At 40.6% G+C, this 26,366-nt stretch overlaps 1 protein-coding gene across 1 annotated transcript in view; it reads left to right on the top strand.

The window, feature by feature from the left end:
* The window catches only part of LOC115788168 (tenascin-like), a 58,706-nt gene that overhangs the window by 20,557 nt on the left and 11,783 nt on the right, over positions 1–26,366 (top strand). Inside the window, exons 7-9 of the mRNA XM_030741112.1 lie at positions 4,537–4,652; positions 21,790–21,943; positions 23,123–23,389. Of these exons, the coding sequence (XP_030596972.1) occupies positions 4,537–4,652; positions 21,790–21,943; positions 23,123–23,389 (537 nt within the window). The remainder of the gene's footprint in view (positions 1–4,536; positions 4,653–21,789; positions 21,944–23,122; positions 23,390–26,366) is intronic.

The raw sequence follows: 26,366 nt of genomic DNA, 5'->3' as shown, positions 1-26,366 counted from the left end.
ACAACTGCACACAGTGTGAATCTTTTGAAAGTATCTATTTGGATACTGGTAAGGCTTAAAGTTAGGAACATGGCTACTTTGATAAATGTATTTGTTGTAAAATGTCTGAACATTTATTCAGGATGAGAGGATCACATGTAATTGTAGTGGGAATATCTGTTTGCAACAAGCGTGCAAAACCACACATTTCCTCTACAGTTGCCTTGTGTAAAGTCTCTCTTCATGCATCACACTGGCTTTGTTTATCCCTATGTGGGTTAGTGTTCATTACCTCACTGAAAGAACACTTTACATGTTTGGTATATAAGCAAAGCTTAATATCCAGATGCTTTGCTCTAGTGTATTATCTTTTGATGAGCCAAACACACGAAAGCAGGCAGTTTGTCTTTTCTGACAGGATGAACGTTTTTTTCAGGGGATTATTTCTTTCAGAAAAAAAAACGCTTTACCTCATTGAAAAAACTTCTTCCTAATTTAATGGATTTTTGCAGCATCAGTCAAGCTGCATACTTTTTCAGCTATGTTTTCTTGTTGTTGTTGTCGTCATTGTTGTTGCCAGGGTGTGGTAGCGTATTAGCACGTCTGTTTGGAGGCTGCTGAAGCTGCAGTGACAGAACAGTTTCATTAACAGAGTGGTAGGATCCAGAGCCTCTGCCCATAAAAATCTGCTCAGACTGCTGCATAACCTTTTTCTGTGCCGACACAGGACAGACACGTGTGTGTGAGAGCGTTAAGTGTTTTCTCAAATGAGACTGACCACTTAGTGGAGTCGAGGGAGGGATGTCCCACAGTCTGGCAGACCACTGAGTAAAAGAGAGAGTGGGCAGCAGAAACTGTTACGCGTGTTTCCATCCACCTGCTTTGGAGACCCCTGTGATGAGATAATCAGAAGAAACTGTTGACATATTTAAAGGAAGCAAAAAAAGTTTGATTGGAAACAGATTTTTTTTTTTTGCTAATTTTAACCTGCTCTTCTTGGTTTCTTTCATAGATTGTGCTATAGATACATATACAAACATTTACTGCAGCCAACATCCTAGTACTGTGAGGAAATCTTTATTAAAACTCTGCATTTTCACATTAATTTGGACTGTTGTAATTGCAATATTTATTTTTAAAAAGATGCAAGTTGTTGCTTAAACTTCTGTAATTATATAATTTTCAAAAAACTGGCTATTATTATTATTATTGTGATAAATCTGTGCTCTATTTATTTTTAAATGTATGCTCACATTTATGTGTGAGCCACATGATGTCCTCTGGCTATATGTTTAATCACTTATCAAAGCAATAGCCCAACAAACAACAAAAAATCAGAGCAGGACAAGCATCAAAAAGTTGTAGCAGCTGAAACTGATAAAGCTTAAAGGCAGCGTCATGCAACACAGAACGTTTAGAGCTGACGTAAAGCAGCGTTAAAACCACAAAAGACACAATCTGATGGACACAGACAAAAAGCAGATGAGATCAAACAAAGAAAACATTCATCAGTTTGATGGCAGCTTCAGTTGCTTTTTTACTAAGTTTTAAGTTTACGTGCAAAAGAAACTATTTGATGGAGGGATGCTGCTGAACGGGGAAGCTTTTATTGTGAAGGCTGTCAGCCAGAGGACATTTCTTTACATGTGGAACATGCATGTTGAATTTAAATAACTGCCATCAGGGAACACTGAATTCTGGAGGATTATCAAGTAGGCCTTCATTAGCTGTAGGTGCTGTCAGAGGTAAAACGACATGCATTGATTTTGCCTGTGTTTGCTCTGTGCTGCTGGGGTGTGGGGGATTTAAAACATGCCAGAGATGTGGGGAAGTTGAAAATAAAGTCATGAGATTCCTTCTGGGAGTAAATAAATTTAATCCAGACACTGCAGTGACAGGAGACATGAGGTGGGGTCATCGTCGAGTCCACTGAGCTGTTTTTATGAGCTGACTAAAGAACAGACTGATGGGAAAGAACAATAGAAGTCTGGATGAGAAAAACTTTCTTTATATGATCACTTTATTTGGAAAATATGGTCTAAAGAACTGTACATCCTAAAAAAATAATATTAATATTAATATTAGATTTATTTTACAGTCCTGATGGCTAAACAAGTGCATACAGTGCAAGTGAAAGTTCTGCTGCTGTATTTTGAATGGGTTGGAGGTGCAGAGGTTAGCACAAAGCACGAAGGTTATGGGTTTGAATTTTGTGGCCATCTGGATCGAAGTTTTTCATTTAGAGGTATTTTGATTGCTATTTCATTTCTGCTCTATGCAACATCGCACAGTAAAAAATGTATGCACACTGCAAAATAAGAGCTTAATACTAACCAGACTTTTAAGAGTATTGCACTGGATAGTTCACTTTCTATAAAGCACAGTACTGTAATATTGTTATGGTATAAACTGTTGTAGATTGCATTAGGCACAAAGCAATATTAATGTAAGTTGACAGTAAAATTTATTAGAGTGCAAAGCAGCAAACAAAAGGAGGATCTGACATATTACTGCCTTAATAAAGTTATAGTGAATGTGTTGGCAAGCAGCTGCTTTTACTTACACATCATCAGCATTTTTGGCCCATTGGGTGCTGTTTGTGTCCACCAGAAGATTCTTATTTTAGCTCTGGTTTGGTCTCAGCCAGCTCCTGCTGCTTTTCAATTTTCATCTCAAAGACTGAATATCAGCCACTTCTTCCTCATCTGAACTCATGCTGTGGCTCCCAAATCATAAACCTGGATATGAGCCTTAATGAGAAAACCACCCCTCATCATTGGAGCGGTATCATTTTCAACCTGCACATCAGATCGAATAGTTTGTCCTGTTGTTGTGGTGCCAGGGAGCCGATGGTTTAATATTTCATTAAGGTTGATGCCAAACTCTGATAAATACATCACTTTGCTTTGGGTAAGACGGCTGACGAAAAGACATCCTGCTGCAGCACAAATGGTTCATTTGTTCCACTGCATCAATCACAGCAGAACGAAAACGAGGCATCAAAAAGTACAGAAACACGTGTGGCACATTTGTCAGAGAAGTTCACAATTAGTTCAATAAAATTTGGGGCAGATGATGTTCGTCTGCAAAGACCCATGTGTATGACCACGCTGCAGCTTACTGATGTCGGTCATTTTTCTTGTCCATTATTCAGTTAATTTTTCTTAAGCTGTCCCAGCGCACTTATAAGTAAAACCTCAGCTACGCTGGAGTAAGACATTCAGACTGCAAAACAAAACTGGACCGTGTGGCAGCATTTCATTTGATGGCACTGCTGCGCGCCTGATGAGCAGATGTGCTTGAAACATCACTCCTGGATTTCCACCAAGTCAACAGTTATTAAAAAGCAGCAGTATGTACAAAATATATTACACAATATAACAAATACACAAATATGCAGTCCACAAAATATTTGCACAGTGAACAATGAGCTGTTTTTTGAAATGGAATCAATGGATGGTCTGTTGTGTGCATGCTTACAGCGGTGGTCCTGTGAAAGGTGGTGGGGGGTGAGGGGTAGGCTGGCTTGCTTCAGTCTCTGGAGAGGGTGGAGCTTGATGGAGTTGACCCTTTCCATGGCCTCACCCCTGTGGTCAGGGGATTACGGTGCTGCTCACCATTTTCTTGGTTGTTTCAAAATTCAAGAAGAGGTTGCTAGCTGCTACACCTCTATCCTATATTTAGTTTCATGACTTTTCTGATAAGACCCACAACTGTAATGTCATCAGCAAAGTTGAGGATGTGGTTGTTGCTGAAACTGGCAGCTCAAAAGGGTGAAGAGCAGGAGACTCAGCATTGTAGTTTACCTGTGCTCACTGGGATGGCATCAGATATGTGACACTCTACCGCAACTGTCTGGTGCCTCTGCATCAGGAAGTCCATAATCCAGTTACAAGTGCCATTGTTCACCTCCAGCACCCTCAGCTTCTCCAGCTTCTCAGCTGAGAAAAGATGGCATCAAAGGTTGAGCTAAAATCAGTGAAGGGGAGTCTGGGGTGGGCATCTTGATTTTCCAGGTGAGAGGACTTTTAGGCAGATGGGGGGTAGCTGCATCATAATGGACAGAAGAGAAGAGGAACTTTAGAGGATCCTGAGGAAGTGCTTCAGGAAGTCGTTCAGGTTAGGTTGGGTGTCTTAGGCACGGGTACAACTGTAGCGCACTTCATGTAGATGAGCATTGATATGTGGCTGAGAGAGATTTTGAAGATACTTGAGAAAACATCCTTCAGTTGGTCTCCAGTGTTGGAGAAAATGTCCCTGGATGTTTTGGCCCAGCCACCTTTCTGAGTTTAATGTTGTTAAAGGCTCTCTTCACCTTGGCCGGAGACAGCTGTAGGACCTGTTCACTGGGCCCTGGCATCACTCTCTGTGTTGTGTTGTTGGAGGCCTCAAAGGATGTGTAGAAGTGACAGAGCCTAATTGGGAGGGAGGGGTCATTGTTGCACGTTTGAGGGGCTGGGCTGACTGATGGTTCGGAGGCCTTGCCAAAGGTGGCGTGTGTTCTTGTTGTCAGTAAAGTTCCCACAGAGATCTGTGTGTCTCTCTCTTTCTTTTCAGTCATGTCTGGTGTTTCCCAGCTGAGTACTCAGAACATCACAGAGACGTCTGTCGCCGTGGTTTGGACTCCGCCTCCCGTCCAGTATGAGACCTACCACATCACCTTCACCAGCCAGGTACACAAGATGATAATCAAATGCAGGTTTGATTTTAGAGCAGTTTTTCAGTGGCACTTCACGGTGGATGAAGTCCACTTGTATTGACACTTTCTTGTGTAAATGCGACTTTTGCACCCATTCATGCCTTGTGGTGTGGAGATTGTGATGTGTACCACTATTCTGCAAATACACAAAGTTTTACAGTACGTACTGTACTTAAAAGTACTTTAAATCTTAACTTTATTGTCTTACTTTTAGTAAAACATCAAGCAAAACCTTAAAGGGGACTTGTTCTGCTACTTGCTGCTCCGTAATTATATTCTTGGATTCCTCTAGAGTAGTTTTACGTGAATCACCATTCAAAATAATCCCTGTGTGTTTCATACTGGGGCTCAGTGGAACTCTTCTATTCATCCTGTCTGAAACAAGCTGTTTTAGCTTCTTTCACTTTTAAGGAAAATTTCTTCTGATTGGCTCTGAGCAGCCAGTCGGTGCTCTGCACCATATATCCTCTTTCTGTGACATCATTCAGACCCCAGAGAAGAAAGTGTTTAGCTCAGTCTGCAGCCTGAACTTTAAGCTCAGTGGGATTACTCATACATACATTGAGCTCATATTTTGAAATGCTGCCCATGTTAAATAGAAGCATCCACCACTGTAACAGCATATACAATATGTATATGCAATACAATATGGAAATGCAGAAAAGGCCCAGTTTAAAATTAAATAAGTAAAGTTTTACTGACAGGCATAAAAATGAACCCTGCTGCTGCTGTTTTTCTCTCACAGTCTGTGGAACCACACTGAGACAGTCTGGTAAAAATCAGTTGAGCTCGCACATATACTTCCAGATATAATTCAGATAGCAGATGTATCTGTACACAGTCAAAAGCCAGAGTCCTCACTGTCCCCTCATCCAGCACCCTGGGGGTCAAAACCTTCGCCAGGTCATGTAGGGAGGACAAAGCAGCCTGGAGGACAGGCTGTCCAAAGACTGTTTTTACAAGATCCTCAGAAAAATTGAAAGAGTGTCCAATGAGGCCTGCACACAGAAATATAAAACTATGGTGCATCATTTTGGGCAAAATTCACAGCCTGAAAAGATTCAAAAGACTCAAATAAACTTCAAACATTTGACACACATTATATTAATTACGTTTTACGCGATTGCACAAGTAATCTTAACAGTTTAGGAAGTTGGTCTGAAAATCTTAGAAGATGTCCAAAGTGTAAGTGATGGTAGTATTTTGGTCTTTTATTTTGAAGGAATTTAATCTAAAGGACGTGCTAAAGAGAAGCTGAGCAGTCTGCCATTTCCATGACAGACACCTGTGAAAATGATCTGTGAAACTGACCTGAAGTGCCAGAGGAGATCTCTGGGCTCCATAAACAGTAAATTACTGCAAGATTTTATGACGTTAAACTTCAGTGATTCTGTCCACCGAAGCTGGTTTAAAGGCAAAGTGCCTCTTTCATGTTTCCGTGACTGGAAGTGCAACTCAGCATCTCCAGATGGATTTAGAAAGTCACATTTTTAAAAAGTAAACAGAACAGAGAAGTGTAACAACATTTATTTGTTTTGTTTACTGTTTTTGCTTTTTTGTTTGTTTAATTTTATTTTTATTTATTTTATTTTTTTTGGGGGGGGGGTCAGCTGCTGGTGCTTTTATCTAAAGGCTGTCTGTCTATCAAGGCTCTTGAAACATTTTTGATAGCTTTCAGCATCAGTTCCATACAGTAAAGGTTTATGCATTCACTTGGCAAGTGAAAGGTTACTAGTTCAATTCCACCTAGAGAAACAAATCCCCTTTGGGTGTGTGTCAGAAAGGGTAGCTGCTGGAAAAGCTCCAAATCAAATGCGCAGAGCGACCTGCTGTGTGGTGACCCCTTGAGACAAGGGAGCAGCTGAAAGTAGCTGTGAAGGCTTCAGCAGGAAGGTGTGAGTAGATTTAGGTGGAGAGAAGTTGTGTTCTGCAGCGGCTGCTTTTGTCTTTTTCCAACTAGTTTTCAAATGTTTAGTAAACGTCACATAGCCATGGTTATTGGCCAAGGGTGTGGATTTGATTTGGAAAGTGGTGGGGACATGAATTTGGCAGGCAGTCTAAGGATCCTGCCCTTCACAGTTTAGGACAGTTTAGCACTTTCTTGGCTCTGGTGATCCCACATCCACCTGACACAGTAACCACTTGCTGTTTATAACCCAGTGCAGACTTTCTTTACGTATACTATCATCATCAGTAAATAGGAAAAATACTTACAAAAAAATAACTTTTAATCATGAACATATCAATTACATTAGTGTGCTCTTTAAAGATTTAAAGATGCAGAAAATGCTTGGTAAGCTGTAGTTACCCAGTGAAATGGCTTAACTGACAGCTTTATCATTAAATATATAAACATTACTTAATTTATGTCCATGAAGTTTTGTGAAGTTTTATAATTAAAAACACTACTAACAACAGCAGTGCCACCAACCAACTAATGATACATGTTTGAAGCAGGTAAGTTGCTAACATTTCTTTGAATGATAGAGACTTTTTTTTTGCACGTGACATGTTTTCCAGTTACTCATGAATCAAAAAACAGCTGTATATGCTGGTGTCTACACACCAGGGGGCACTGCAGAGAGGCAGATGAGTGCTATTATAATCAAAAATAAGCATGTGTCACCTCAAGAAGTCATTTCATTTTTGAGGGGTTGCAGGTGCACTTCCCAGGTGCAGCAGATGCCTGTCCCTCCCTGTGCCTGATTCTGTTGGAGGTCTCTCTCTCTGTTAAAAGGTAGTTCTTCCTTCCCACTGTCTCCAAGTGCTGCTAACTCACAGTGGGTTGTCTCATTGCAACAATCAGTTGTGAATTGGTGCAGTGTTAAACTGAATTGAACTGAAATGGGACACAGCAGAAAGAGGTCTGTTTTCAGATCAAAGCAATGAAACATCTGCACTTTCTTTTTAAGCATCACACATTACAGAGTTATGATGAATCATCTTAAAAGTAATTTAGTAAAAAAAAAAGAAAAAAAAAAGATCCACGTCTTTTTTTTTTCTTTTTTTTTTAGCATGTGTGTGGTGGCCTTTATTTTGGCAGGACAATTTCAGAGTAGAGAAGAAAGGTAGGTAAGACACATAGCAAATGGCCCAGGGCAGAACTGAATCCAGACTTCTGCAATGGCTGTGCAGCATATGGGGTGCCTGCTTAGCCCAATGCCAACTATCCAGATGAGTTTGAATGCATCAAAATAGAATCCAGACAGCCATGTCAGGAAGGCAAAGATTTTCCATCCATCCATTTATCTAATAGACTCCAATTTGTTCATGTAAATGGGGAGTCTTCTTCAGACAGTAAGGTTAATTATGGAGTTCCACAGGGTTCTGTGCTAGGACCAATTCTATTTACATTATATATGCTTCCCTTAGGCAGTATTATTAGAAAGCATTGCATACATTTTCAATGCCATACAGATGATACTCAGCTTTATCCGTCCATGAAGCCAGATAACACACGTCAATTAGTTAAACTGCAGGAATGTCTTAAAGACATTAAGGCCTGGATGAGCTCTAATTTCCTGCTTCTAAATTTAGAGAAAACTGAAATTCTTATACTTGGCTCCTACAAATCTTGGAAACATGGTGATGAACCAGATACTTACTCTGGATGGCATTACTTTGGCCTCCAGTAACACTGTGAGAAATCTTGGAGTCATTTTTGACCAGGATATGTCCTTCAATGCACATATTAAACAAATATGTAGGACCGCTTTTTTGCATTTGCGCAATATTTCTGAAATTAGAAACATCCTTTCTCAGAGTGATGCTGAAAAGCTCATTCATGCATTTATTTCTTCTAGGCTGGACTATTGTAATTCATTATTATCAGGCTGTCCTAAAAGCTCACTGAAAAGCCTTCAGCTGATCCAAAATGCTGCAGCTAGAGTACTGACAGGGACTAGAAAGAGAGAGCAGATTTCTCCCATATTGGCTTCTCTTCATTGGCTCCCTGTTAAATCTAGAATAGAATTTAAAATCCTTCTCCTCACCTACAAGGTCTTGAATAATCAGGCCCCATCTTATCTCAAAGACCTCATAGTACCATATCACCCCAACAGAGCACTTCGCTCTCAGATTGCTGGCTTACTTGTGGTTCCTAGGATACTTAAGAGTAGAATGGGAGGCAGAGCCTTCAGCTTTCAGGACCCTCTTCTGTGGAACCAGCTCCCAGCTTGGATTCAGGAGACAGACACCCTCTCTATTTTTAAGATTAGGCTTAAAACTTTCCTTTATGATCAAGCTTATAGTTAGGGCTGGATCAGGTGACCCTGAACCACCCCTTAGTTATGCTGCTATATGCCTAGGCTGCTGGGGAGTTCCTATGATGCACTTACTTTTCATTCACCTCTTTTCATTCTGTTTATACCCCACTCTGTATTTAATCATTAGTTATTATTAATCTCTGTCTCTCTCCCCTCAGTCCAACCGGTCACAGCAGATGACTGCCCCTCCCTGAGCCTGGTTCTGCTGGAGGTTTCTTCCTGTTAAAAGGGAGTTTTTCCTTCCCACTGTCACCAAATGCTTGGTCATGCTTTGACTGTTGGGTTTTCTGTGCAATTATTGTGGGGTCATTACCTTACAGTATAAAGCACCTTGAGGCAACTGTTTGTTGTGGTTTGGTGCTATATAAATAAATTGAATTGAATTGAATTTAGAAACAACAGATCTGGCTCTTCTGTGAAAAAGAATTTTGACTAAAATTCTGAAAAATAAAGTTTCCCTGTATTCTTACGGGGAAACTTTATTTTTCAATCATGTGTAGAAGTTTGAGATTTAAGTGTGATGTTTGCTGCATGTTAACACAGAGCAGAGTAGCTGCAGGAGGATGTCTGGCTGATGGGAGTTCCCTTTTCATTTTGTCTGCTTTCCCTCAATCAAATTAATTTTGGCTTTTTGTTTAAAGCCCATATCAGACTTGTTTCACCTCAGGCAGATGTACTCAACAGTCAGAGCCCATGTGGAAGACACTAACACTTCATCTTCCTCCTTAATCATGTGTTGCATTTCCTGGATGATTTTCCTCAAGCCACATTTGAACGATTTTATTTGCTTCCCTCACAGGAAGCTTAAAACACTGAGCCGGCAGAGCGGGTGTGTCGTTAGTGACAGTGTTAGAGACACAAACAGTATCATATCATCATGTGCTGCACTGAATGTGTTTGACAAAAATAAAGTACAACGTAGCAACAAAATTTCTGAGAGTTACACCAGCAGGACAAGGTCTGCGACTCTGATCTGTATATAACCATCTGCAGGGGGAGCAGTAGCGTCACTTTAAGCCTTTCATCTTGGGTGGCTGTTGGTGATAAAGTTGTTCATCATTCGCTCATTTATAACAGCCAAATGTGCAAATGATTTAAAGGTGTTTCAGTCTGCTAATTTGTTTCAGACTAATTTGTTTAAACTAATCTCAGGAGTTTAAAAAAAAAAATGGAGTGAATTACATTTTAGAAACGGAGGTATAAACAGTTTAAAGCTTCACATTAATGCTTTGACCATCTATGTGCATTTGAAGCCAGAAATTATTGTATATGGATGAGAGGGTAAGCATCTCAAAAACAGATACCTGTCAAGTAGTGCTAAGTGACCTTACAATTAGAAAAAGACTGAACAAATGTGGCTGGTTTGGAAGGGTTTCAGGAGAAAGCCTCTTCTCTCTAAAAGAACATGGCAGCGTGGCTTAGGTTTGCAAAGCTGCATCTGAACAATCCACAAGACTCGTCGAACAATGTCCTTTGGACAGATGAGACCAAAGTGGAGATGTTTGTCCATAATGCAGAGCAGCATGTTTGGAGGAAACCAAACTCAGCAGATCAGCACAAACACCCCAGACTAACGGTCAACACAGTGGTGCTGAGGATTTGGGCTCCTTGCAGTCACTGAGTGGACCATGAACTCCTCTGTATACCAAAATATTCTAGAGTCACATGTTAGGCCATCTGTCCCACAGCTAAAGGACCAAAACTGGGTTACCAACAGGACAGTAATCCCAAGCACAGCAGCAAATCTCCAACAAAACGGCTAAAAAAGAAAAGAATTAAGATGCTGCAACGGCCCCATCCGATTCCAGACCGCAGCCTGACTGACTGCTGTGGTGGGACCTTCAGAGAGATGTGCATAAATGAATACTGCAAACCTCAATGAACTGAAGCAACGCCGTGAAGAAAAGTGGGGCCAAAACTCCTCCACAACGATGTGAGAGACTGATAAAGTCGAACAGGAAATGATTACTTCATTGCTTCTAAAGGAGGTTCTACAAACTGTATCATAAGGTGTACTTAGTTTCCACAGACTTTCTGCAGTCTTGTGAAAAACTTTCTTTTTCACATGTCAGGGACACATCTAAAAACTGCAGGACACCGGACCTCGAGGCCTGGATTTGAGGATCCCTGTTTTAAGCCATGGAAGACATTTGTAATGTTGCAATTGGTCATGTGGAAATGCTTGTTTTCCAGGTCGTTTACGTCAATGCAAATTTCCTGGAAACCTTCTGAAAAAATGAGTTGGTATTTAGCTGTAAATTGCTGGATATTTCCAAGAAAATCCAACCGTCGTCCAAAACTAATTATAAGCAAATGTGTTAGTTACTACCCATATTCTGAATCTGCTCTTTGATTTAAAGGGGAAATATATATAAAACAGTGCACTGGTGAAAACTAGTTTGGAAACTGGCGTTTAAACCCAGAACAGTAATCCTTACATGGAAAAACAACAGGTAAGAATTCAATTACAACTGTAAAATAAAGTGACTTATTTTGGCTGATACACAATTTCATAATTAAAAGCTGTAACATTTTTTTAATTTCAATTTCCCCTATTTAGTACCAAACTTTGAGATGGGGGAATAATACGTAATTTCACCAGATTACAAGGTTGTTTAGAATGATATGGAAACTGTTTACAGGAAATGAGCAGTCCCTAAATCTATCTCAGAAACTGTGGGTGGTGGAGATTTCTGATGCCATCCAACCATCTGGCAAGACCTTCTATAAATGATCATTAGCTAGCTGATGTACAGTGTGCATTGCAAACATCATAGGCGTCTGATTTTAATAGGTTTTCCTGTGTAATATCATTTTGTTTGAAAAAAAAAACAGGAACTTTTAAAGCCTGTTTAAAACAAAATTGGGCTTTTAATCATCAAACTAATCAGACGCTTTGTAACCTCAGCTTCACATGTTCATCAGTCTGTTCACAAACATGTGTGACCAATCTGCTGCAGGAGGCCTTACAGAAGTGGAAACTTACTAATTGCGTTGGTATTTTTGAGTTTAGTAGAGACAGAAAAAAGGAGAGAGGGGCTCCACTAAAAAGAAAACACTTTTCAAATTCACTTTTTAAATCATTTAAGTCAAAACTGTCACTGACATGAAATTTCTGCTTTATATTACGGCAAACACGCGCACACACACACACACTGGTCAGCTTACCACCACACAGCACATGTCCTGGCTTCCTCTCAGACATGTTTTCCCACACACACAGTTACAGTGATCGCCTCATACTGTAATTTTTCTCCCCGCTCTGACATCATCGAGGGATTAAGACTTAGTAATGGCTTTGTTTGGACCAGGCTAACAACACCAGAGAGACAAAAGACAGGATGGATGGAGTGAGGTTAAGAGACAGAGGCGGAGGAAGTGATGGAGACTTGGATGAAGAGGGAATAAAACTGGAGCTGAACTTCAGATCGACATGTGTTCGTCTTTACGAACCCACAGAGAGGGTGATGGATTCTTGATGGAGTCAAAACACAGAAACAAAATAAAGATAGGGATGGAACAGAAAAGAAAAGAAAAGAAGAGAACCACATCAGGGCCAAGTGCAAGTTAAAGGAAAGGTTCAGCATTTTATGAAAAAGATTCATTAGATTGTTTTAGTTTGATTTATTTATTTATTAAAAGTTTGAGACCTTTCTAAAAAAATCATCTCAGTACAAGTCCAAGTGGATTCTGAGATTTCAGCATGAATTCAAACATTAAAAGAAAAACATCTGCAGTTCAAACTAGTTCTGTTGATGTAAATCATCTGGTAATCTACTATAACCTACCAGTACTGCACATGAAATAATATGTCTTCTTTGTGTCACTTTAAAACATAAACCTACTCAAAGGAAACACAAATATAGATGTGTGCAGTTGCATATAAATAGCATGCTGCTTCAGGTACATTTCACATATCGAGTCCCCAAATTTATAACTGGTCATTTTGTGGTGTTCTCTGGAGCTTGAAAAGGCAACTGGACTACTTTAAGTTTCTTGAAAAACATTGCACCTCATCCAAAAGGCTTTTTCAGTTCTGAGTTCAGAAATATATTTATGGAGTTTGTGAAATGCTTAGAGTCATAGGGAGGGTGTCCTCCATGAGATGACACCATATACCTCAAAATTCTTTCCCCTTTTATCCCCCAGGTGGTATAATTTATTCATACTTCAGATGAAACAATTAAATTCAGTTTCAAAGTTGTATTTATTTAGCACCAAATCACAACAAACAGTCGCTTCAAGGCACTTAATATTGTAATGTAAAAACCATGCAACAATTACAGAGAAAACCTGATCTCAAAACAACCACCAATGAGCAGCACTTGGTGACAGTGGGAAGGAAAAACTCCCTTTTAACAAGGAAGAAACCTCCAGCAGAACCAGGCTCAGGGAGGGGGGTCATCTGCTGAGACCGGTTGAGAGACAAGACCAAAGACACACTGTGGAAGGGAGTCAGAGTTAATAATAACTCATGATTAAATGCAGAGTGGAGTATAAACATAGTGGTGTCTGTTTCCTGAATCTAAACTGGGAGCCGGTTCCACAGAAGAGGGGCCTGAAAGCTGAAGGCTCTGCCTCCCATTCTACTCTTAAGTATCCTAGGAACCACAAGTAAGCCAGCAGTCTGAGAGTGAAGTGCTCTGTTGGGGTGATATGATACTATGAGGTCTTTGAGATAAGATGGGGCCTGATTATTCAAGACCTTGTAGGTGAGGAGAAGGATTTAAAATGCTATTCTAGATTTAACAGGGAGCCAATGAAGAGAAGCTGATATGGGAGAAATCTGCTCTCTCTTTCTAGTCCCTGTCAGTACTCTAGCTGCAGCATTTTGGATCAGCTGAAGGCTTTTCAGGGAGCTTTTAGGACAGCCTGATAATAATGAATTACAATAGTCCACCCTAGAAGTAATAAATGCATGAATTAGCTTTTCAGCATCAATTAATGTGTGTTATCTGGCTTCATGGGTGGATAAAGCTGGATCACCTGCATGGCAATGAAAATGTATGCAATGCTGTCTAATAATACTGTCTAAGGGAAGCATCTATAATGTAAATAGAATTGGTCGTAGCACAGAACCCTGTGGAACTCCATAATTACCCTAAAGCCTTAACCTTAAACAAACCAAACTTCACATTTAAAACTGACCAGTTAGTCAGCTTTCTGATCTGCCGAAAAGAACTGAACTATCATTTAAAAGTCATCTGGGGCTGTTACCTGAGGATTTATCTGACCTATCTCTGTCTGTGCCAATGTGGCTTGCTAACCAGACCTATCATCATTAGCACTGCACCATACATAGAAAACTTAACAAAGCCTAAAAAAAAGTCTTAAAAAATGCCTTTTGTGTCATATGATCACCGTAGGATATATAACTGTCACTGCTTTGATGGATGGGGCTGCCACTTCATACCCTGACTTTATGCTGCCTCACACAGCCTATGAGATGCATAGCTGACATACACCAGAGTAGCAGCTGTGCAAACAGGGATCATGAAAGTGTATGGATACAGCTTGTAAACCAAATCAGCTGGTTTAATTATCTACAAACAAACTTCTCATAAATATTGCTCCACAGCATGGGAGGTTAAATCTGTTTTAAGGTGCTGACCACATTACCACATGACATGGTTTACAGCTGTAATGTTTGCCTCACTCATAATTTGGTCAGTTAAGATATTTTTAAAAAATAAAATAAAAGTAAATAAATAAAAACTGATATTTTATGTGGATCAGTCAGGGAGCTAATTATCCATATTTAAGATCATTTTAGCATGTTAGCCTTTTCTCTTTATGTCAGGTTTTTGGGAATTAAAAGTCAGAAAGAATTTCCTCCTGATATCTAACTGTTTGAAAATAGCATGCGAAGCTCCCAGAAATAATTAAAAGAATCTTTTTTGTAATGGTCAGATCCATTAAGTCATTCTTGGTTTAGGAAGCCAATCAGAAAATGTTCAGATGTGTCATTTTGGAAAGACAAACAAAAGGTTTGGATGACGTGCTGCAGTAGTCACTCTATGAGAATTTGGCTTTAATTTTCAGACTCTTGAGTCTCAGAGGATCGAAATTAGTCATTGTGGACTGAAGGTTTTTTGTTTCTCTCATGGCTGTCAGCTTCAGCTTTAAAGTAAGAGAAGCACAGAAAAGAAGACAACAAGCAGAACCAGCAGCGTAGTCTAACTGAGGAGTGGTGGATGAAGTGAACTCCTGGAGGTCCAGAGAAAAAGATGCAGATGTGGGATGCTTGTTGCTACAGAAACATGTAAACACTCTCAAAAACATGGCAACTGCCAAAGGGATGACATCACCATGGACCCACAGCTGTGACACAGAGAATGAGAGAGGCAGGAAGAGAGTGAGAGACGACATTCATCAGCAGCCGTTCACCAGACCGACAGATAAACACGAGATAAACATCACATATACAACAGGGTGTCACAACAACAAGAGCAGCAGCATCGAGAACAGATCGTCAGCAGGGAGAGCGAAACAGATTAGTCTCAGCCTGATGAGGGTCCATGTTTTTTGTTTCCAAGTTTCATTATTGTTTGCAGTTCTAGCTAAATGCATAAAAACATCAGGCTGCAGATCCTGTACTGTGCACATCTTTTTGCAGTAGGAAGAAATGAAAACTGAAAGCATGCTGCTGTGTAGGTGTGGATGATGCATGACGTCTGGAGTGATGTTTGGCAAGGAAGCATAATTTCAGAGCACATCTCTTTAAACAGAGATGTGTCTAAATTGTCATATCAGTGGAAGCATAGGTCAAAAAGACGGCGAGCAAAGTGGCCAAAATCCCTTTTCCTTGGAAAAAAAACAGCGCTGTCCTCCTCAATGCATCATTGTAAATTATAAATGCCCCTATTGTTATGGGCAGCCATGTCTCCTAATGCATATTTTTGGAGGCAGGTGTGCTCACAATTAAAATAAATCAAAATCAGTGATTTTTAACTGATTTGAAAGTGTTTTAGTTTGGTATCTGTTTTTTTCTCATGGGCCACCTGCACAGGTTCCTGGTCCTCCTGTGCCCCCATCCATTTATGAAATTCTGGAAATGCAGTTGACTCCAAATGACCAGATACTACTTTATCTTATTTAGTTTTCCCCTAAAAAAGGAGAAAAACAGACAAGTATAGCTGAGGCAGCAGGGTATTTACTAATGTGATTTAACTACAAACAACTCCATGAGCAATAATGAAATATGAAAACATAACAAAGAAATTGTTGATTTTCAGCATATTTTTACAGGCCAGCCCATGATTGTTTTTAAACCAGAACAGGTGGCTGCTTTGGCCTCAGTAACAGTGGGCATGTTTGGTGTGCACCAAAAACAGCTTTTAGGAGAACTGTGAAACCTGGTGGTGGGAAAGGTTCTGGTTTAGGTTGGCTTTGCTGCCTCCAGGCTGAGCAGCTTGCAGTCATTAATTCTGCATCATAACAAAGAGAATCAGAGCATATTCTTCTACTTGTCTTTCAGCAGCGATGCCTCAAAGTGGCGAAAACGGTCGTCCTGCTGAGGGTACAACTATTGTCTTAACAGCAGCATTAATCCCGCACGTGTGATCGTTCCCGCAGCATTCATTTCCCTCATTTTCAAGTTGAGAAAGTTCAGTTTCATGACTTGGCAGCAGGTGAGACCACCACCTCGTGTCTGTGAGAATGAGCAAACATTTCCACAGGTTTGAGACCCGATTATTGCGCTGTGTTAGTGGTAAAGGTTGGGATCAGTTCTGTTGGAATAAATTCATGTTGGACAGAATCTGTCAATCGTTGGTGAGTTTCTTGCAGTTACCCCTCCTATGGTCACTATTGTCAGTGGTTCCAACTTGGCCCCTTTGTGGTGTGGTGCCTGTTTTTTGGCACTTTCTTTTGTGAAAATGTGTGGGAGCAGCTGGAGACTGAACACTAAGACTGAGGCAGTAAAGAGTTACTCGTGTAATGGAGTGATTCGAAGGCAAAAGTTTTTCAGTTTCTTAGGTGATTTCACAGTTTTCCCTCGTCCAAGAAAAAATATCATTACCTCCACCCAGGTCACGGGGTTGGTTTGTTTGTCTATTTATTAACTGTATCAGTCATAAAGTTGCATGAAACTTTTTACAGCGGTGGTTCTTGGCCCAAATTAGAAGTGATTAACCTTTGAAGTCGATCTGATTTTGGATCCAGGATTTTTTTGGAAGGATTTTTTACTCTTGTAATAAGTTCATGTCTTCATAGAAAGATATCAAATTGGAACAACAGTACATGGGATATTTTCTTGATGTTCTCAAGAAAATATCACAGCATAATCCAGATATCCTTCTGGGTCCAAGGATTCAGTTTATGCATGGTGTGCAGGGAATTTTCAGGCTTGTGGAGGGAAGTGTTTTCAGATTGCTTACTTAACTCTGTAACAACATTTGGTTCATATTAAAATTTCAACTTGGCTTGATGTCTAAATGCAGGTCACTCTTACAGGTGGTGTAGTCACCAGTTTCAGTCTGAATAATTTCCTCTGACATCTCCAGAGTGTCCTCTTGAGCCCATCATCTGTGACTACATTATTAGTATTATTAACCTGGATTTTCTCCCTGCTACATTTCTGAATTCATAAACTCATTTTCAGTCATCGTTAATTTGCTCTGTGGCCGCAAAACAAATCAGAAGAGCAGAGAGAAAATCCTTCAGCTTGAACTGAGCTAGCTGAACAGTTTTAGTCCTGGCTGACTCTGAAGATGGACATAAACGCCACAGTCGTTTTTCAAAATTACTGTATATGAGGATGAAACTACAAACATTACAGTAATGAGAAGTGAGCTCCACAGGCTCCACACTTATTTAATGATGTCTTTTTCACTAGTGTCATTTATGTGGATAAAACGGAGTCTCTGTCCAAGATGACCGCTTTGCTGGCAAGAAGGGACCTCGTGTCCGAGGGAACTATGAGTCAGTCGCCAGTACAACCAGTACTGCTGCCCAGCTGTGGTTCTCTGACTGGTTATCTGAATGGAGTTCAATTAAATTAAAGCCAAATTGCAGCATTTTTTTTTTAGGTTTCTGTGTATGAATCATCCAAAATGAAAGTCATGAGAATAAATCAGTGGTCACTGCAGTTCAAGCAGGTCATTCAGTTTTATTGAACTTCACCATCCTACAACTCCAAAGAGCAGTGTGTGGTTCTTTCAGTTAAGACCTGAATGCGACCTTGAAAGAACTGTTTTATTTTATGAAACACATTAGAAATTAAAAATATGTTAGAGGTAAACAAAAGCTGTTGGCTGCAGATGCTGCAGACAGGCTAAAGCTCTAGGAGATTTTTGCTTATAAGAGTATCAGCATCATCATCAGCTGATGTGGGCTGAGGTCAGCTGATCTATCAGGGTTGTGGGCTGAGCTTCACTTTGCAGCCTGCCTGCACTAATGCTATGCTGTATGATGTATGAGGCAAATGTTTCTAACAATTGCTTAAAAATGGTAAATGTACTGGTTCTTATATGACACTTTTATGCTTGAGTACTCTGAGTGCTTTATACAACAAAAGGTGGTTTAAAATTAGTTCCACTTTGACCTGTTACGTTATAATTAAAGACATATTGCTGCCTATTTTTGATGGTGAAATTCTGGTATTTAAGGGACTTAAAATGGTACTAAAGTACAGGCTTCCATGTTTTGAGTGTTCCATTGTCAAAATGCCCAGGCAGAGAAGAGGAGAGACCAAAGATTTTTTTTTATGCTGGAGAAAAATCATAAAATCATAAACATGCAGAGTCACTCTGTGGCTGGTTTAGTCCGGCTCACCCTCCTCATCATCGTCCCTCAACAGGCCGTGGAGACGCCACGCAGCCTCAGCCTGTTTTTAAGCATATTGTGAACTTACTGGAGCCTCAGTTTTAATGATGTCACCCTCATTCATATGGAAACGGATGAAAGTGTTTGGACATGAGGACGCAGATCCAGAATGATCTCTGGAGCTCCATCGCCAGGCAACCACCATAGAGACCAGCGTGGCAACCAGCTGTGGCCCATTTACTTTACAACATGGTATCCAATCACTAAGAGCTGCAGCTCTCCCAGCTGAGTAAGCTGCAGCCTGCAGTTCAAGGGCAGTTTCAGGCTTCCCAACGCATAAAGGAATAATAAGGGCTTGATTCTCTTTTAAGAGCCTGGAATTAGCGAGCGGCATGAAACGATGAAAGACAGAAATTATGGGAATGACTTCCTGATTTGGGGCATTTTGCATCTCAGATATGGACAGATGCCGTTTCTTATCACTGCAGCTTCACTGATGTCACCTAAAGGTGACTGATCCGTCTTTATTAGAGGAGGAAAGAAAGCCAAACTTAAACCAAGAAGGTGAAGGAAAAATGGGAACTGTCCTGATCTATTTACAGCTTCAGTCACTACTTTTAGGTCTTATTACAACATGGCGTTAATTTAATGAATTATGGTCCCATTTTGAGTGAAACAGATGATGAGAAATAGCACAATTGAAATATTTAAGTAACAATATTTAATAAAAGCAAAAAATTTGAAGAAATAAAATGAATTCAGTGGAATTAAAAACAAAATAAAATTCAGTGGAACAAGGAAAAAACAGCACCTTTATACTCCCAAAACTTAAATCAGAGAAAGTTAAATGAAGGCATTAGAAGTTGTAAAAGTTAAATGATAAAAATACGTTTTTTTATTTTTACTGACAGAAAGAATAAACCTGCTATAAGTGGTTAATGTTCTTCAGAACATCGGCCAGTTCAGGCAACCTTGACTCCACCGGGAACTTGAAACAACAGCAGCGTAAGCTGGCACGGAGACAGTCGAGCACAGAGACCCCAACTCACAGCATGATTAGAATAATTAGGAACTAGTAATGGATAAATGGCTCTTGTTTGGGACACAGTTGTTTGGATTTTCCTAAAAGATTTGTTTAGATTTTTTCAGTCTCATTCGCTTCCTGTTTCTATAAAATCACATGTACATGAGCGAGGTACAGGTTGTTCAGTCCTATCAGACACTCTCATTCCCGCGGCTCTGGTGTGTCCCGACGCCACAGTCCGAGAGGTCACCTGGCAAACACGGGATGTCACATACATACATACATGCATACGTTAGCAAGAAGCTGCAACAGTAACAGACAAAAGTCTTCACTTCATCCAAATCAGTGTGTTATTTTCTCATACATCTTTGGAGTATGACAATTGTGCGATTAAATCATGAGGATTTTCTTATTGTGTCTCATTACAAAGTATAACTTGATTAGATGACAGTATGAGTTAAAACACAACTGGCTGTGATATCTGTGTGGTTACAAGGCACTGTATACTGTGAGGTAAAGCCGCCACAGCATTAGAGAACCCGACAATCAGACGATCCCCTCGGATCCCGTCTGCCATCTACCTTGATAGGTGAGGGAAGACACTGATCCAACATTGCAAAGTGAAGTGATGTCGTTCCTTCTGTTTGTTTATTTGTTTGTTTATTTGTTTTTGTTTGTTTGTTAGCTTTTGTTTGTTTTTTCTACATTTGAGACTTGATCATTTTTTTCTTGCAAATGTAGCTCTAATCTTAGAAACACTGAGAGCATTTTTTTTAATATAACCCCTTTCCCCTAGTTCCCCCCAAATGACCCTGATATGCTGCACAAAAGATTAACCAAAAACAGCAGTTTCCAGATGTTTAGCAATGACACTGATTTCCTTTGTGATTGTTTCTGTTTTGCTTCAGTAAAGTTTGATTTTGGAAACACAAAACAAAAAAGCCAAAATATGAATGCCCTACAGACGGCACAGTGTTTCCACTCAGACTGATCAGGCTCTTCATCGTGATCACATTGTGATCATTTTTTGCTTTCATTGCTCTGAGTGTGTTTTTTTTTTTCCCTAAGTTGGCTAAACTTAAGCTGAGGGCAGATTAAATGACACATTGGAAAAACAGTGACCCTTTTTCTCCTGATACTTTGGTGGAAGAAAGTCAGAATCTGTAAAAATGTAAAGAGAGGTGATTTTTGTAACAGTTCACATTTTAGCTCCTAATAGATACATGCAGCCTGTTTGAATTTTTTTGTTTGTTTTGTTTGCTTTTTTAAATGCTCCTCCCTGAATGACCACCTTATTGTGGTGGAGCAGTTTGTGTGTCCCAGTGATCCCAGGAGCTATGTTGTCTGGGGGCTTTTGCATCCTGCTAGGGTCTTCCAAGGCAAAATGATCCTGAGTGAGGAGCCAGACAAAGAGTGAGTCCAATGACCCCTATGGAAGAGATATCAAGGGAACAGTTTACGCTGGAGCCAGGCCTGGGGCAGGAGCTCGAGGGAGAGTGTCTGGTGGCTGGGTGCAACCCAAAGGGGAGACATGGGCCCACCCTTCTATATGCCCACCACCCGCAGGAGGTGTCGTAGGGGTCGGGTGCAAAGTATGTCAGGGGCAGCAGTCAAAGGCAGAGGCCGGACAGTCAACGGTCCGATCCCCAGCTATCGGGGATGGCTATCGGGACGTGCAATGTCACCTTTCTGGTGGAGATGTAGCCTAAGCTAGTGCGTGAGCTTAAGAGTTACCAACTAGATTTAGTCGGGCTCACCTCAATGCATGGCCTGAGCTCTGGAACCAGTCTCCTGGAGAGGGACTGGACCCTGTTCCACTCTGGAGTTGCCCTTCTGTAGCAGAAGCCAAATATGGCCCCAAGAAAGGAAAGGAAAAGAAAAGAGGGGAGACAGATAGCTGTAATGAGCACCTAAAGAAATAAAATAAAATCAGGAATGTTGCTGAGGATGTGTCTGTTGGAGCTGGTCAGTGGCCTACAGGCTTCCCACCTTCACTCATGCATGTATTTATACTGCATTTTATTGACTGTATTTTGTCTTCTGTCTTAACCCCACAGAAGGAGACTGACCAGCAGATAACTATGCAGGTGGACGGCAGGCTGACCACCTTCACCCAGACGGGCCTGGCAGCCGGTCAGGATTACAGAGTCAGCATTGTGGGAGAGATCGATGGCAGGAGGGGAGCTGAGAGTACCGCTGAATTCACAACACGTGAGATTTTTTATTTGCCCTTTTTCTAAAGACTGGTCTGAATTTCTCTTCTTACTCAATGTAACCAAAAATCTTTTCCATCTTCAACAAATGGAAATGTTTTTAACACTTAGATAACCTTTAGAAATTAGAAAAGTCATAAGGAGTACACTGATATTGAATTTTAAGTACTTTTATACTTGTAATCAGTCTACAGTAAATCATCCTCCTTAAAAGTTTTACTTCTTTGGCTGCTTTACAGGAATTTCCAATTTTACTGTGATGGTGTTTGGGAAGTGTGGTGGGTGTAGCTAAATTTTTATCACGGCAAATTTTGTGATGGTGTAAATTAATAATTCTGAGAACACCCAGTATTCTGTACTTCTGTGGCTGTAGCTCAGTAGGTAGAGCAGGTCACCTACTGATCGGAAGGTCAGCGGTTCGAATCCTGGCTACTCTAGGCTACATGCCAATGTATCCTTGGGCAAGATACTTAACCCCAAGTTGCTCTCCGACCGTTCTGTCGGAGTATGAATGCGTGTGAATGTTAGGTAAAAGCACTTAGCTTCGTAAAAATGGAAGTGATTGTATGAATGGGAGTGCATGGGTGAATGCAAACAGGTTGTATAAGCGCTTTGAGTGCTCATACTGAGTAGAAAAGCGCTATATAAGAACTAGTCCATTTATTCCCTAAATACACACTTTGTTGTGTCAATAGGCACCCTGAAAAAGACAAGTGTGATACTTAAACCAGAAGGAAATGGAGCACACACTAATGCCTCCAAATGTAAGCTATTTCCACTTCATGAAAGAGAGTCTGAAGGGTGCTGGTTAGAAAAAGGAGCCTTTGACTAGCACATTGGAACTTGAAAGCATCTCAAATCACCAAACTGGCAGCACGAGTTTTAAACATTTCTCTGTCGTTGCCCTTCCTGTGAAAGATGTAATCTGTGGCAGCTGCAGAGAAGCTGCCCAGCGGCTGGCAGTGAAGAGGAAGAATGAGTCTGCAGGAGTTTGCTGTGAGTTTAGAAAACTGAGTGGAAATGTGTTGAGCCAAGTCTACAGCAATAAACAGGAAACGAGCGACTGGATCCTTGTCTGCTCATTTCTAAAGCTACACGCTGCCTGTTAAAAAAAAGAGGCTGTAAAGCCTCTTGAGTATGTCTTCTCAGATCTGGTTTCTATTTTCTTCACCTTCAGTCATTTCTGGTCCCACCAACCTTCAAGTTGTCAAGATGTCCTCCACATCTGCAGTAGTCCAGTGGGAGCCATCAGTGGGGGAGATTGACAGGTACCGTCTGACCGTAACACCCTATGATGGAGCAGAGAGTCAAGAAATGACCATACCAGCTGACCAGAACTCCGCCCACATTCAGCAGCTGGAGGCCGGGCATTTGTATGAGATCCAACTCGTGGCAGAGAAAGGAATGAGCCGAAGCACACCAGAGACCATCCAGGCAGTCCCTGGTGAGTAGAACCAGTCACAAGCTCTCTTTCACTCCAGTAAAAGCCCTGCAAGTCACTTTTCTTAGTTCATATCATAGGATTCAAGGATTCTTTATTGTTATTTGCATCACATTTACATGCAGTGGATTGAAATCGCTCCTCACATCCCAGTGTTGCCCATGTAATAGTTATGACATTCAAATAATTTAAAGAAGACTAAATATAAATATAACTAACAATAATATAAAGAAAATATATACATATATGTACATACAAGTATCTATACCTTTATATCTACACACACAATATATACACCTGTGTGTGTGTGTGTGTGTGTGTGTGTGTGTGTGTGTGTGTGTGTGTGTGTGTGTGTGTGTGTGTGTGTGTGTGTGTGTGTGTGTGTGTGTGTGTAGATATACACACACACACACACGCACTAATGAATACTAAAAATAAATATGGAATTAACAGTTTAGGATGTGTAGTGATGATAGAGACCCGTGGTGCCACAGCACTGACTTGTGCAAATGACAGCAGCTTAAGTGTGTGAAACAGCAGCATGAATGTATGCAGAGTTGTACAAGAACAGTCCAGCTACACAGCCCCACCAGAGTTCAAGAGTCTGACAGCTTCAGGGAAGAAGATGTTCCTTGTTCTGGTGGTCCTGCTCTTGATGCTCCTCAGCCTCCTATCCATAACAATCAAACCCAATTTTTTTGCCAAGTTTTGTCAACATGTTTATTTCTGCTGTAAAGCTGAGCATTTTAGCGTGAAGCTAGCATCAGATATATATTAGGAGAACTGCAGCTTTTATTGGCACTTCAGCGTTGGCTTAATTTTTCAGCCCTGAAAGCTATCGCTTGTGTAGTGCTTTATATAACATATGGGGTCCAACACAACTTGACAGTTTTAGTCAGAACTATGAACAGTATATATCAGGTTATGGGTCTGAAAACTAAAGTCCATGCAGAACTGCCTTAAGCCTTCTTTGTAAAGGCCAGATAGGGGGATAAGTCTATGGTTGAAAACAAAATAAGTCAGGATGAAGTCTGAGAAAATGATCCTTTTGCCCAATTGAGCTACTAAGTTTATGGTCTCAGTCATTAGTTTGGTCTCATGAAATGCAACATGATGTTCATATTGCAAATTTACAGTCAGAAAAGAAGATAAAGCCGTGCATGACTGACAACTGTCTGAGTGTTCATCGTCCCTCAGTTTCTCTCATGCCAGCCCTTTCCAAAACACCAAGATACTAATGGAAAAATGCTCAGCTTAAGGCTTAATAACTACATTTTTTAGCAATATTGACGAGTAAAAAGTTTGAAATTTTATGAGAGAAACAAAAGGGGGGAAAAAAATCTGACTCAGAGTTGGTCAAATGTTTCTTTTCCAGGCTATACTCGGGTGACAACAGCTTTGGTTTGGCTAAATGAGTCTTTGTGTCCAGACACCTCATCATGCAGTGAATCACGTCATATAAAACACATTAGTTGATGTTCTCCCCCAACCCTTGAGAAAAAAAAAAACTGTTTTATCTGATGCTGTTCTCAGTCATTATATTTCCTTCTCAACAGTGATACAAACAGCAGGTTTTTCCAAGGAAAACAATAATGATGTTGGAATTATCTCCTTGCAGGTTCAACATGGATGCTGCTGACCTGAGTTATTTGTTTGCTCTGGCATGATAGCTGACAAACTGTTGCAAATCAGGCTTCCTTAAAAGTATAATAGTAATTAACAACCCTGCTTTTCTTTCATTAGGTATGATGATCGCTTCAGCATTTTCTGTGAGGACATATTATGATGATTTTAACATTAAATCCAAATGTTCACTCCCTTTACATCTTTAGGAAAGACATTACAAAGATTTCCCACGGTGACCTCATCTCCTTCTATTTCCAAAGAATCTACTTTCACCATGCCAGCCACACTCACACCTAACCAAGTTGTTGGCAGAATGCACCAAGACTTGAACCCATCAGCTGAGGGACAAATAGTTGACCAACATGAGAAGACAGAAGATGTGAGCAAGGCTAGCGCTGATGTCTCCTCAGCCTCTATAACTGGCAGAACTAAACCTATGGACAATAAAATATTTTCAATAAATGGCACCAGATCCAAAGTCACTGGAAGGACCACCCTGTTAAGGAAGCCAAAGGTCCCCTTTCATGTCAATGCAACCAGAGTGCCCGGAGGGAAAAACTTTGTCCCTGGACATTTAAAAAAAGTCTCAGTGGCGCCAAACAAGAAGAAACAGATAGTACCCAAAAAACTTAAACCAGGTGCCCCCATCATCAGAGAGTCTATGACAGACTCAAGTGTGGAGACATTAAGCTCTGACAGGGTTGACAAAAAGCCAGCTATACTGCCTGGGACAGATTCAGAAAAAAAGAGCCAAAGTAGCTCAAAGGAATCAACTGCTGATGTTGACTTAAAAGAGCAACCAGATGTTGGCATTGTAGGCCATGGAAATTACATGGATCTAGTTTCTCCAGAACCAACTGGGGCTGTTCAAAACCAGGAGAAGAAATGTATAAATAAAATCAAAGTGACACACTTGAGATTACCCCTAAAGGATAGAGGCAATGGGTGTAGAGGGGATGTGGCTGGGCTGGTAAAGAACACATTAAGTCCAGATCAGGGTTCACCCCCTTCTGGAGAGCCAGACCTTGACTATACACCAGATCCTTTACAAAAACTCCTGAAAGACACTTTTGAAAGTATGAATATCACAACATTTTCTGTTCACCTGTCAAAACCATCAAATCTCTCAGTCAATGCAAAAACAGTGAGCAACCTGATTTTAAGAAGACTAAAGCCACTGCCATCACTCCCGTCCTCTTCAACATCCTCAGAATCAAAATCATCAACTCATTCTTCAGCCTCAGAGACATCACACTCTCCAGCTGCATCACCATCACCATTACCCTCACCTTTATCATCACCATCCTCACCTTCACCTGGTTCAGATGCATCAACAGCAGCACCATCACCCTCT

The sequence above is a fragment of the Archocentrus centrarchus genome, chromosome 11, assembly GCF_007364275.1.
Source record: "Archocentrus centrarchus isolate MPI-CPG fArcCen1 chromosome 11, fArcCen1, whole genome shotgun sequence".
Lineage (NCBI taxonomy): Eukaryota > Metazoa > Chordata > Actinopteri > Cichliformes > Cichlidae > Archocentrus > Archocentrus centrarchus.
Note: the sequence above shows the minus strand (reverse complement) of the source record. Positions and strands in the feature narration are given on the sequence as shown.